This window comes from Brassica napus, chromosome C4 (genome assembly GCF_020379485.1).
Source record: "Brassica napus cultivar Da-Ae chromosome C4, Da-Ae, whole genome shotgun sequence".
Taxonomy (NCBI): Eukaryota; Viridiplantae; Streptophyta; class Magnoliopsida; order Brassicales; family Brassicaceae; genus Brassica; species Brassica napus.
Window position 1 is genome coordinate 26,694,414 of NC_063447.1, and position 15,215 is coordinate 26,709,628.

The 15,215-nt window shown below is 37.1% G+C and overlaps 1 protein-coding gene across 1 annotated transcript; it reads right to left on the bottom strand.

Moving 5' to 3' along the window:
• Positions 1-555: 555 nt before the first annotated feature.
• Positions 556-3,721, bottom strand: LOC106391151 (CSC1-like protein At1g62320). Its single transcript, XM_048755675.1, has 7 exons — positions 3,405-3,721; positions 2,506-2,661; positions 2,293-2,428; positions 2,107-2,193; positions 1,896-2,015; positions 1,742-1,822; positions 556-633 (listed from the first exon to the last, which is right to left on the bottom strand). Exons 1-7 carry the CDS (start codon positions 3,719-3,721, stop codon positions 556-558), a joined length of 975 nt encoding a protein of 324 aa, XP_048611632.1.
• Between the last annotated feature and the right edge of the window lie 11,494 nt (positions 3,722-15,215).

Sequence of the window (15,215 nt, forward strand, 5' to 3'; positions counted from 1 at the left end):
GGATTCCGTCATTCCCGGCACGACCAGCTCTAGATACATGGGTTTATCGAGACCAAGATCTTCTGGTTAGTCATCTCTTAGACGAGACCTCGAAGCAATGGAGAATGGACATCCTTGAGGCTTTGATAGACCCAAGTGACATCCCGTTAATACGGAGTATACGACCAAGGTTTAATGGTAAAGCAGATGGCTTCTGCTGGACTTATACGAAATCAGGTCAATATATTGTAAAGTCCGGATATGAGCTTGCCTTACAACTAAAGGAAGAAAAGCTTGCATATCAAGTCACCGAACCAAGCACGACCTCCCTCAAAGCCATGATATGGAAGTTGAAGACAACTCGAAAGATCAAACACTTCTTGTGGCAAGCACTATCAGATTGCTTAGCGACCGTCACTGTGGAACCGATCGCATATGCCCAAGGTGCGGAACCGAAGAAGAAACTATCAATCACTGCCTGTTCCAGTGCCCTCCTGCACTACAAACATGGGCCCTATCGGACATTCCACCATCTCCGGGCGCATTCCCGAGCCTTTCTCGTGTAGACAACTTCGACTATCTACTCCTCCGAGCACAAAAGCTAGGAACCCCTACTACTGCGCTGGCTCGCTTTCCATGGATTCTGTGGTTCATCTGGAAAGCGCGAAACGAAAGAATCTTTAACGGTAAGGAAGTCCTCCCCCCGGATACTGTTAGTCATGCAACTCGCTAAGAAGAAGAATGGCGTGTTGCAAAAATACAACTACCTACACAAGCGCAAGCATCCACACCCAGCGTAGATGTTTCGAATGATTCACCATTCCCTCGATACCATCAGTTGGTATCAGAGCCAACACTTTGATTTCTTAATCGAAGTTTGATTATGTTTTCTTAACTATGTCGCTTGGGTGTTCTTATCATTGTGATGAATATCCGTTTAGTTCGACGGAGGACACGTATGGAGTATACAAAGAAATTACGGGTCCTGCGATTTTTGATACATATGGTGAAGATGTTATGATTGTCGAGCCAATCGATTATGTATTCAAAAAGGATGCATTCAAGACTATGCATGCATACTTGAGAGATTTCAGGGGTTCTATCAAAAGTGAAACACTGAGATCTAATAGTGACGAAAACAATAGGACTAAGGTTGAGAATTGTGTGGCTGCTCATTGATCAATGCATTAACAAGCCAGGAGATATACGAGTACACGGTAGATTTGGAAAAATTCTTCAATGTTATTACTGGAGAATTATTGAAGATAAATAATTCAAAGATGTATCACATGTGAGGTCAACAATCAGAGAAGATAATACAAAAAGAATACCTACATAAGAACAAGATTCGAGGGCGAATCTTCTCCAACTCTGAGAAAATGATGTAGATAAGTATTTGAAATATTTCCAAATATCTTATTATTTACTTTATTGATTATTTTAAATTTAGATAGGGTTTTTATGATTTATTAGATAATACAAAAAGAATACTTACATAACCATTGAAGCTTAAGTTTGTATTCAGTTTCATGATTTGATTAATAAAAATTGAGAGTTTTCTCTTTTATTTTTTATTTTCGGTAGATCATTGGTGATCTAAACGAATTTAAGAAGACATTGATCTTAAGTATTCTTAGACTAAATAAGATCTTTGCGATTATCCTAGTTTTCCGGGTATTCTAAGAATCAATGGATCTCTAGTTTTATCCTATAAAGCTTCCGCTACATCAATAAGGAACCTCTAGAAAAAAAAAATACTTACTTGGTCGCTTAGTTTCTCGATCTCAGCTGTGAAATGGTCCATTGCATCTACTTTCTTTCCCCATAGCCCGAGAAAGCCTAACTGCGATGAAAATGATTTAGACATATCGTATTTTACCTATACATGTGCTTTCGGGTTTCTCCTAATATTTTACCTTAACCCTTGGTCTTTGTTCCTTGTCTCTTGTATACTTCAAATGGTAGTAATCAAACCAGTTCTGCATTTTTTTCTTCTCTGCTACTAGTCCAGCCAATTTATTTGCATTGTAAACCACCTAATATATAATAAAAAGGGGCTTACCTTAAACAAGAAAGTAGCGATATAGACCAAATTAAAGATTGATTCCTTTAGGAAAATAAGCCAACCTGATTCATAAGATAATGATCCGGGTGGTTAACCATAAAGAATTGCTCCACGTTCTCACTCACTAACTCGTGTGAGGTGGTATATTCCTAACCAGGACCTGTCATAATGCAACCAATACTAAAAACCAAAATTTTCTTATATATATTGTGAAGACCAAATAGACAACTGATAAGAAACATTTATACCGTGAATTCATCCGCCCGTCGCTCCTCGGATTGGAGAAATGCTAACCGCATTGAAGCTATTTTCTCATATTCCTTCAATAGAACATAGCAAGTCCAGAATGTAAATGCGTACTCCAACATGAGATGAGCCCAAAACCTTTACCAAAACCAACATGCTTTAACCGCTAGGGTAATAATACGTAGCAAGCTACACATTTTCTTTCTCTAACGAACCTGTCTGATCCACGCTCGACATTTGATATCGAAAGCTTATCGATGTTGCTTGATTTTACATCATGAAGTTTTGCTAGCTGCAATCCATTGCTGGTCCAGTTGACGGGAACCAGAATCGACCATGAAAGTAATGCGATTGGGACAAAAATCTTAAGTCTGCAAAATAGTAGAAAAACATTAGAAACAAAGCTCAACAACGAGAGGAGATTTGGGGACGATTGATGCCACACTATCTAGGGTTTCTTTGCTTGTAATCAGTTCATTTCGGTTTCAAAAAACAAAGCTCAACAAACTTGTAATTCGTAAAACACATTGTTGGATGATTGGTTGTACTGCATCCGTAAAAAAAATGTAATGTAGAGGTGAATTGGTCGTAGATGTAAATTTATTGTTGAAGATTTTTTTGGCAGAAATTTTTGATATGTTGGTTGTAGTTTTAAGTTTTTTTTTTTGTTGTAAATATTTTAAAATAAAATATATATGTATTTATATCTAAAACAATTATTTTTGATTAGTTGGGTTAATTATATTAATAAACAAAATATAAATTATCAAGTTTCCTATTACTTACTGTAATATGTAAATAACATTTAAGTTATTCAAAAGTAAATAAATTTATTTATACAATTTTAAAAGTATAGTAAAAAAATATTTTACAGATTCTACCGTTTAAATAACATAGATATATGATTTTTGGTTAATACACATAGAAAAAGGTTTATTTGGGGTTGTATCTTTAGAAAAAAAAACTACATAATGACTAGTAAAAGTCGGTAGAGTTCTGATGTAGATTAATTTTTATAAATAAAATGATCATAACTGGTTAGGTTAAATTTAAAATATATGAAATTAAAGAAATGAAATAAAATCAACCATTCATGTAACTATATGTTGATTACCCAATCAAGTAAATCCTCAAGTAGACAGCAGAATCAAAACCAGCATGATCAATAAGTTCAGACTCTGGCATCTTTAGCGCAGCGGGCATCCAGCTCAAGAACCGAATGTAAGAACGAAAATCCAAGTTCACAATTTTGCTCACTAAAGCACCAGGGTTCACAAGAGGGCTGCTTCTAAGACCTTTCAAGTACCACTTGGGGAAATAAACCCTATCATTGAATGGTTGGATCCTCAAGATTGCAAATAGCAAAAGGAATATCAAAGCAGTTAGAATGTTAATCCCAGCTGCTACTCCAATATCTGCTAGTGTCGCCATCTCCTTAAAACTTTAATAAATCCTTAAATCTTTTCTCTTCACCTGCAAAATCACGAGGGTTTAGACTAAACATTCAAAAGATTAAGTTTTCAGATTTTGACAGATAGTATGAAATATTATTCTAAATCAGAAATTTTAAGACTGATTCCGGATCTTGAAAAGATTTAATAAATCAAAGATTAATAAGCTTCCAAATTTGACATATGGTACGAACATTATTTTTGTAAATTGAAATATCTAAAGACGGACTTTTGGGAAAAAAAAAAAAATCTAAAGACGGACTCTCGTTTATGGGAGATTAAAATCAAATTTTCCGCTACTGACAAATTTTTTTCTTTCAGATTTTGTGAAGTATCAAAGAAGTTTGACACTTTGCAGAACCGATTAAATCAAAAATCTCACCTTAGGAAACCTATTTGCCAGAAAATTATATCCCTCTCGTTGACCGAAAATAATATTTCTCCAATAAAAAACATTGCAGAAGCTAAACCCTTCTTTAGCTTTCGATGTTTTACTTTTGCAGTTTACTTCTCCTTCCTTTGACACAATGTTAAAAAGAAAAACAGAAACAGAGAAAAGAAAGAACAGAGTATAGAAACAGAGAGACCGGTTCGGTTCTGTTTTAACAACATACAAATTGGGAAGATAAAGAAAGGAACGTCATGCCGTTTTTGGCTGATACAAAATCTGTAAATACAACGTCGAAGAAGAAGAAGAATACCTCATGCGGTTGCTAGAGGTGGTCGGCCACTATTCGTAGACTCTGTCTCGAGAGTTATAAAATTATAACCAAGAGTAATTTAATTGGGTAAGTCATTTGAATTTATATTTATAGAAGGAAACACATAAACCTGTTTTTATATTCAACTGTTTCTTGTCACTATCGCCACAACTGTGATTTGCAATTTTAAAGAAAATATTATTTGCAGAACTGATAGAAAACTAATGAGAAAGTGACTGCAGTTATCAATCATGTATACAAGTTTTCATCTTAATTTGATGATGTTTTGCAGCAGGAGTACTCAAGCCCGTCTAGATTCTCATTTGAGACTACTTTACTAGACTCTCTCGTCAATGTCGTGCTGCTAAATGAATGTCCTTTTTACGTGAAGGACTAGGGATTGGTGTGTTTACAAGAAAACTATTTACGTGAAGGACTAGGGATTGGTGTGTTTACAAGAAAACTATTTAATGTTAAAATATAGTACTTTAATTTTATATAATATTTGAAAATTACTTTAAAAGCCAATTTGATAGAAATCTGTGATTTTATAGAACATTGAAAATTACTTTAATAACAATTTGATACAAATCTTTAAAAACCAATTTTATAGAACATATTAAAATTACACGCGTGGATTTGTAAAAGGTGTTTAGATACAAATCTTTTCAAACCAATTTGAAATGATGAAGCCTTAAATTGGTGTTGTATTTTTTTGAGCTTTAGTTGTCATGTGTATATGTTGTGAGTAAGTGGATGGGTCCATAAAAATCAAGAAGTCCATATGATAGCATTATAATATGGATGGTCTTGAGTACTCCTGCTGCAAAACATCATCAAATTAATTCCAAACTTGTTCTTGTAACTGTTTGTATCCTGTGCATATGCAATTCCTATATCTATATGAGGGTATCAGTGAGGGAGTTATAAATAATTGAGTAAAAGTTGTGAGGGAAATAGAGGGGCCTTGATTAAGAAACTACTCAAAGTTATATATCATTTATAAGTACCATTACTACAAAAATTTCTTCGTATTACACTGTTTGTTGGGCATCTTCCTGATTATTCATTGGCCGGATGGAACATAATGTTACCTCACAACGTTCTTGGAAAATCTTTCGAGGGACCGTCCATGATTCCATAAGCCATTTTGCCTACAAAAGAAAACAACTTCGCTGTGAGCATAGAAATCTTGACGAGATGGTAAATGAGAAAATAAAGTATATTTTGAATGAACAGATCAAAGTATGTTATCATCAAAAATCAATAAAACAACATGTATGCTAATAACTCCAAATAGGAACTCCCGGTAACTTGGGATCAAGCACATAATGTAAAGTCAAGAAGAAATTGCAGTAATAAAAAAACTCAAGGCACTACAACCAAAGTTTCAGCTCCTTACGCTTAAGGAACCTTTTACATAATAAGAAAGTGTGCATAAGGCTCCTTGCAACACACCCAAAATGAGCCAACCATTAGTGAAACCTTAGGACACTACTAAGAGCAAAATAACACATGGTCTAATTATAATTGTTCAGCATGGTAGTTACGACATCCCTTGGCTTGTGTTAGCCAATGCTAGTAGATGGTCATATTTGCAAAACATGAACAGTTCGTCAGTTATTGGATTAACTGGTTCCGTCAACAGATGAAACGCAACGGATAGCGAGAGGGGAGTTAGAGAGTTCGAAGTTGTTGTTGCTCGATGTAACTTCGAACCCACTTATCGAATAGAGTGAACCTTCACTGAACAGGTGTCTGAACGTGTTGAGACGATGGGCGTTAACGGAGCCCTGGATGACTGTGTCAGGAGATCAACCGTATCGTTAGTCCGAGGGAGTTATATAAAAAAATCAGAGAACATTAACAGTCAAAATTTAAACAGACGTTACCTTCTCATCGAGGAATAGCATGTCAACCCCATAAGCTCTCATCCTTTCTTTATATTAAGGGCCTCCCAAAATCGGAGTAGACGCACCTCAACTTTCTTAGCACAGCGACCGGCTTTCAATTCAATCAGAAGGAGGGGTGAAGTCGCCATCCGAGATAGATGATTTTGAAAGAAAAAGTATCGATTTTTTTGTTGGAGAAATGATTATCATGTCCTTCCTCCTACGCAATTTATAGTCATAGGTTTCATACGTTAGCATGGAAGGGTCTGTGAAAAAATCAATGGGGAAAAGTGGAGAGAGTGGTTTAATGGCTACTATTCACTACAAGAAAACAGGGGGATTCTGATGGCCGAAATCGTCAGAAATTCGTCGGAATAGACCGATTCCGACGAATTTCTGACGAACCAATTCGTCGGTACCATTTTGTCGGAAAAAAAATATTCGTCGGAATTTCGTCAGACCTTCCGACGACTTTCTGACGAATACCGAGAAACGTTATTCTGACGAACTTCCGACGATATTCCGATGCGGACACACGTGACCAGAGTTCATCGGAAAAACTATATACCGATGGAGAACGTTCCTCGGATTATACCGACGAACGTAGTCCTCGGAAAATACCGATGGACTATGGGGCGTCAGAAGATACCGACGGACAATGGTTCGTCGGAATATTTCGAGGAACCCTCTCCGTCGGTATTTTCCGACGAACCATAGTCCGTCGGTATAGTCCGACGCCCACAATTCGTCGGAATATATCAATTTTAGAAACGAATTAATTTTGCATTTTTATATATTTTTTATATTAAAAATTAATTAATAAATAAATAAAATCTGAAATTTAAAACTAATAATATTATAGAATTTAAATTCATACAAACCGAAATAGAAAAAACATTCAGAAAGTTTAAAATTCATACAAACCGAAATAGAAAAAAAAACATTCAGAAAGTTTTAAAAAGCAGAAAAAAACTAAGAACTCGAAAACATCAAACAATCTAGCTTCTGCATTATCTCGGCGTTAAACTTCTTCTCGGATGCCAGCTTAGCAAGGATAGTGGCATTCTCCGAACGGATCGTGGCATTCTCATAAAGGATAGTGGTGTTCTGCTCCTCCAATGCCCCAATCCGTTCATCTTTGTCATGTAGCTCCTCGAGAATCATGGGATCGGCATACGGAGCTTGCGAAGAAGATGTCGGATACGAAGAAGCACGGCGGGCCAACCCAACTAAACGGCCTCCTTTCCCTTTAGGAACCGCCTACAAAAATATTTAAAGTTAGTAAATAGGGACAAGTTAGTAATCGACATTATAAAAAAAATATATTAATAAAAAAATTACCTTTTCAACCATCTCATTTATTTGCAATAGGGACAAGTTGGTTGAAGCTCCCGTAGAATCGCCGTCATCAGAGACTGAGATTGAGATGCTATTTCAGCTTCCACCAAATCAACGACACCTTTGATCACGAGGTCCTGAATTTGACCCGTATTCTTGTTAGTGTGAGCCACCTTAATGAGTTGGAGACGATCAACGGGATTACCGTCATTTGCTTCGATCTAAAAAACCACCATTATTAGCCAAGGAATATATAAAATATTTATTTAAAAAATATAAAGATAAATAATAATAAAAAACTTACAAGTTCATCCTCCTTAGTAGACATAGAGCAAGCGCCGAGGTTGTGCACATACATACCTTTCCCGCCACGATCGCCCTTCCGGTTCTTGGAGTTCCTAGAAGACGTCTCTGCAGTTTCTTCCTTCTCCCAATGAGCTATCAACTGCTCCCACACCGTCCCGTTGATGAACCGTGGCCTCTTGTTCTTCTGCCAAACTGTCTTCCACGCGTTCATCTGCTTCGTATAAGAGTCCATGGCCTTTTCGTTGAATTTCTTACGGACTGTTTCCGTGAGATCGGAGTGCCAGTTGAACTCTTGCTACAAAACAAACATAATTTAATAACTAAATATATTAAAAAAAATGTAAATACTTTAAAAAATGAAGAGTTACTACCGCAAACTGACGAAACCACAACTCTCGTTCGTCGGAAGGGATCACACTCCACTTTGAATATCCAAAACGGAGCATGGGGTACATCATCTGGTTGATGCTCCTGCTAATGCCATTTCTCGATTTGGTGAACCTTTAAAAAAAATACAAGTTAGCAAGTTAATTAATGGAAAAAAACATAATGCTACAAATAAAAAAAATACTAACCAAGTGCTATGTCCTCGTCGTGGGTTGGGTTGGAGAACCGGGAGATGCTCTCGACCTAGTTGTTGAACCAATAGTTCAACTGGCATGACCCCCGGATCCTGTTGAGCAGCAGCGGGAGGGGCAGCGGGAGCTGGAGCGGGAGCTGGAGCGGGAGCTGGAGCGGGAGCTGGAGCGGGAGCTGGAGCGGGAGCTGGAGCGGGAGCGGGAGCTGGAGCGGGAGCGGGAGCTGGAGCGGGAGCTGGAGCGGGAGCGGGAGCTGGAGCGGGAGCTGGAGCGGGAGCTTGAGCGGGAGCTTGAGCGGGAATATATGCGGGAACCGAGTTTTGTTCGTGAGACGATCCCGATGCACGGGAACTGCTCACCGAACTACGTCGAAGAAGGGCTGCGGGGCGGGGTTCATCCTCGGACCTAAAAAAAAAATAATACATCAAAAATCTTTTCAAATCATTTCTATTTTTAATGTTTTCATTTATATATTTACAAAAGGTTTTATAAACGTTTTAAAAAGAACTATTAAACATTTTATTATACATAGTTTATTACTGGAAACTTATAAAAAATTATAAAAATTTTTAAAAAAATTATTATACATGATTTATATATATATATATGTATACAAAATTATAAAAAATTTATAAATATAGAAAAATGTTGTTAAATATTTTTAAAAATTTTTAAAAACATTTTATTATACATAGTTTATTACTGGAAACTTGAAAAAAGTTTTGAAAAATCAAAAAAAACGTTTTAAAAATAGTAAAACGTTTTGAATTTTAACAAAAACAAAAAATATTTCCAAAAAAACTAAAACAACAATCCAAACAACAATCCTAACTTATATATCCTAAACTATCCATTCAATCCTAAAATTTTCAATCAAACAACCTAAAATCCGAGATCTAACTTCCAAAACCCTAAACAATTGAGATAAAACAAGGTTGGGATGATTCTTACATGATTTGGGGTTTGGGGAAGAGATATGAGGGTGAGAAGAGGATTCACCGGTGATGGGAGGTCGAGAATGGCCGGAATCGCCGTGAGAGAGAGAGAGAAATCGCGGAGAGGATTGAGAGAGAGACGGAAATAATGAAGAAGGAAGAAGAAGGGTAATTATATTTAACGTTTCCGACGGACACAGGTTCGTTAGTATTCCGTCGGTATAATTAAATATATACCAATTGGCGATTCGCGAAAATTTTCACGCGGTTTGGTTTTCCCGGGTAAATTGAAATTCCGACGGAATTGGTGTCCGTCAGTATATTCCGACGGAATACTGACGACCTTTTCCGACGGAATTCCGACGACTTAGTGTTTAGGGTGTTGATTACAAGTTTCTAAATGCAAAATCCAAATCTTTGATAATATATATAGTATTTGCATAAAAATTTAACAATAAAAATGATTTTATAACACGATTTTACACGACAACATTTTTTGTAGTGTAAAATTAGATGAATATGATTGTACAAGTACATGAGTGTTAAGATGAGATGGTATGGAAACAATGATATGCATACATAAATATTTTAATGAGTTGTTATATTTGAACGGTTGCGATATAATACTATACCAAACACTTATTATGTGTTATTTTCATAGTTTTGGCATCTAAATTTATAGATTTTTATGTTTGAAATTTTTTAGAAACACATGTCCTCGGTAATTCGTCGGAATATACCGACGACATTCCAATGAACTAGACAAGTTCGTCGGAATGTATCGTCGGAATGTCGTCGGTATATTCCGACGAATTACCGAGGACATTTTCAAACTTCAATGAAACCCTTGGTCGTCGCTATGTCGTCGGTATTTTGCGAGGGATTTCCGACGGACCAATAATAATAAAAAAAAACTAATCAGAATCTTCTGAATCTTCATCATACTCCCCAACCTCAGCTTCTGGCTCCGAATGTACAACAACATCAAGTCCAAACACAGTCAAATTCTCAACGAGTTCAACATTTGCCAAATCTTCAACTGCCTGGGCGTTGCTGGTAGACTCTGGTTGCAATGATTCATCATCATCAGAAGTTCCATCCACTCGTCCTCTTGGGTTGATTTGCGTTACAGTAACCCATGGATCGTCTCTGTACGTCACCCGAGGGTAACTGATGTAGCACACCTATACATATCAATTATACAGGTATTAGTAAAATATATAACATTAATTAATTATATTGGTAAAAAATTATGAATAGATTGACATACCTGATCATCTTGCGAACCAAGAATGAATGGATCATAATATTGAAGTTTCCGCCGCGAATGAACTGATGTAACACCAAACGCATCAATCTTCACTCCTCTATCTGGGGTGGTTTCATACCAATCACAATAGAATACTACACAACGCAATCCAACCATTCCAGAAAATTGGATTTCCAATATTTCTTTTATGTTGCCGTAGTAGACATCGTCACCGGAAGAAGATGAAACACCAGCATCATATGTTGTCTTAGAATGACCTTTCCTTGTGAATGCATATCCTCACGTACAAAATTTTGGATATGATTTGACCACATAATTTGGTTCCTGCACAAATTCGCGTATCCAATCATCGAACACAAAACCTCTGGCGAAACCATCATTCACCTATAAATTAAAAACATATATGATTGAAAAGTTAATTAGTTTATATTAAATTTAAACTACTCATTTGCATAGGGTAATATGATATATGACTCACATAACTACGAAGCCAAGCAGCAAATCCGTTATCTCTAAGTTGTTGAAGCTCATCTTATGTTGCATGCCTGTGAGTCATACGCAACTCCGCCATATATACACTATATACAAAAATATTATCAATATGAAATAAATTTATTGAATATTAATCTAACAATAAATGAATAAATATTTTTACCTCTCATATTGTAGAACATCTTCACAGTTGGTGAGCAAATATGTTTGCAAATGAGCATGCTCAGTGTCCGTAAGTCTCCGCTTCGTGAATTTTCCACTAAGTCATCCTATTTCCTTGAACATGCTTGAGACAGTAACATGATATGTTGCTCTCTCCCCTCTGTCATCATGTCGAGCAGGTCTTCGGTGTTTTGTATGCACTTCTGGTGGAAAATAATTTTCAGCAAAGATTGCAGTTTCTTCATTGATCACCTGTGCCACTATAGATCCTTCCACCCTGATTTGATTTTTGACCATCTTCTTCAGATGATGCATATAACACTCAAAAATATACATCCATCTGTACTACACAGGACCACCAAGTTCCAATTCTCTTGCGAGATGAATAGCAAGATGTTCCATTACATCAAAAAATGACGGAGGAAATATCTTCTCAAGGTTGCATATGCTGACTGGTGCGTTTGTGTTCAAATTATTAATACCCTCTTCAATCACTACTCTGCTGCATAAGTCGCGGAAGAAAACACTTATCACTACATAGATAAAAGACATAATTTTCATAAGTATTAAGTTTATATAAGCATAATTGTTAAATATAAAAATAAATTAAATTGTAAAAATATAAGATACCTGCAATTGCTTCATGAACATTACGTGGCAATAATGCTGAAAAAGCAAACGGAAGGAGGCGCTGCATAATTACATGACAATCATGACTCTTCAAGCGAGTAAACTTTCCTTCGCTTCTATCAACGCAGTTCCACAAATTTGATGCATATCCGTTAGAGAATTTCACTTTATCTGTAATCCAATCAAAGAACTCTTCTTTTCTAGCACCATCCAGCCGATAAATGGGAAAAGGGGCCATACCGTTCTCATCAACGTGAAGTTCAGAACGATCACAGATATCGACTAAATCCAACCTTGACTTCAAATTATTCTTCGTTTTACCTTGGATGTTAAGGACTGTGTTCATCAGATTGTCGAAGAAGTTCTTCTCAATATGCATAACATCTAAATTATGCCGCAATAGATGACTCTCCCAATATGACAAATCCTAGAAAATACTCTTTTTGCGCCAGTTATGTAGCTCTCCAACCGCACTGACTCGAATGTTTTCATGTCCACCTACATCTGGCGTCCTTTCTGCATCAAAATACCTAAACTGCTTCAACAAATCTTTCCCACTAACTTTCTCAGGTGGACCATCAAACACCTGCTTGTTCTTCGTAAACGAAGTCTTACTCCTGCGGTATGGATGATCAGGTGGTAGAAATCGTCTGTGACAGTCAAACCAACACGTTTTCCTTATGTTCTTTAGTTGGAAAGCATCTGTGTCATCTTGACAATATGGACATGATAGCCTCTCATGTGTTGTCCATCCAGATAACATACCATATGCTGGAAAGTCACTTATTGTTCACATAAGTAATGTCCGCATCAGAAAGTTTTCTTTGCACGAAACATCGTATGTCTCAAAACCATGCGCCCATAGTTGTTGCAACTCATATATCAGTGGTTGAAGAAACACATCTAGTGATCTTTTAGGATGATCTGGCCCGGGGACGAGAATTGAGAGAAACAAAAACTCTCGTCGTATGCACAAGCTCGGCCGTAAGTTGTACGGTGTCACAATAACTGGCCATAGAGAATATTGTCTTCCATGCTTTCCAAATGGGCTAAAACCATCAGTAGATAATCCAAGATAAACATTTCTTCTCTCTTCCGCAAATTCTGGATATGTTGACTGGAAATGTTTCCAATCCTTCGCATCTGAAGGATGTCTAATCTCACAATTTGTGGAATGTTCTGCATGCCATCTCATTGCTTTTGCTGTGCGCTCACACTGATACAACCTCTTCAATCTTTCCGTTAAAGGCAAATACCACATTCTTTTGAACGGGATCGGAACTCTTCCCCTCGTCTCCTGATAACGAGGTTTCCCACAAAATTTGCATACATTCCTTGTCTCATCCGCTCTCTAGTAGATCATGCAGTTGTCAATACATACATCTATCACTTCGTACGGTAGTTCAAGACCGGCAACAAGTTTCTGAACCTCGTAGTATGAACCCGGTGCAAGGTTATCCTCAGGTAGAATACCTTTGACAAAATCAGTAATCGCATCCATACATTCTTCAGCCAAATTATAGTCTGTCTTAATACCCATTAATCTAGTTGCAGATGATAAGGCTGAATGACCATCTCTACAATTTTGATACAAAGGCTGTTTTCCTGCATCCAACATGTCAAAAAATCTCCTAGATTCGGGATTTGGTTCTTCCCCTCTATAATGATCATGTACCATCTGCTCAGTACCTACACCATAATCTATATCCGTTCTAGATTCTTCTAACCTAATATCAGGCTGAAGTTCACTAACAGGCTGAGGTTCGCTAGTACTACCATATTCATAACCAGTTTCCCCATGAAGGTATCAAACTTTATAATTACGTGAAAACCCTTTCATATACAAATGAGTCCAAACATCAAATTCTTTTATAACCTTATTATTATTGCAAGTAGAGCATGGACATCTTAACATACCACTTTTTGCATCCGGTTGCTGTTGAACAAGCCTCATGAATTCTCTAATCCCTTGAACGTATTCTTTCGTAAGCAAATTGGTGTTGGGATCCAAATGAGGTTTATCCATCCACGAACGATAATAAGCTCCTGAAGACATGATTTTCACGGAATTGTTATGACTAAAGAGAATGAAGAGAGAATGGAGTATTAATGAGTTGAATAAGGAGGGGTTGCATTTATAGGAAATTGCTTACGGCCATCCGACGACTTTCCGACAAAATTCCAACGGAGGTAAAGCAGTCCGTCGGAATACCGTCAGTATTTTCCAATCTCAAACGGCTATAAAACGGTCATATATATTTGTCGGCAACGGTCACATGGTTCGTCGGAAAATTCCGACGGAATACCGACGACGGTAACAGTTATATCTGTTAATCGGAATGTCGTCGGAAGTTCGTCGGTATATTTCGACGAATTTCCGACGACTACAACGGTTATGTTTTATCGGAATGTCGTCGAAAAGTCATTGGAAAATTCCGACGAGCCATGTTTCGTCGGAATTCCGTCGGAAATGGCCGACGGAATTCCGACGACTTCAATTTTTTGGTTTTCGTCGGAAATTAGTCGGAAATCCGTCATAAACGTCCGACGACATTGAAGTCCGTCGGAATTCGGCGTGTTTTCTTGTAGTGATTGCGATCATTACATGAGGCTACTGAATGTAAGGGAAATGGTTTACTCACCGCCATTGATAGTCGATGGAAAAAAAAATAACGTCAAACTTTTTATTCTTTTTGAGCGATAGAACAAACATGTGTTGTTAGTGATTTCGAGATTCGGAGCGGGCCTCCAATTGTAAAACCCATGTAGTCCAGCCTAAAGATTTGTAAAACATACTACAACCCAACATAATTTTTAGAGATGACAGGTGGCATTTTTTCCCCTATGGATACTCAATGGGCAACGCTGATACTTCTGGTTCAAGTAATCTCGACTCAGTGTGCTCAATGGGAGTTTCTCAAGATCTTTTGAACCACCTAAATCCTATGCTGAGAATTGGAACATACAATGAGCCAAATCTGCAAGGAATGTAACAATCTACTTCCACTATCGCAAAAAAAAAATTGGCTCAGGTGATTCGTCAACAGCTCTTAGATCAAGAGTTTCACTAGCAATATCGTGACATGGTGGAGCACCAGAAAACAAGAAATCCTTCTCTCAACAAAAAGACTCTTCTGCGCGAAAATGTTTTAAAAATAAAACCAAAGATC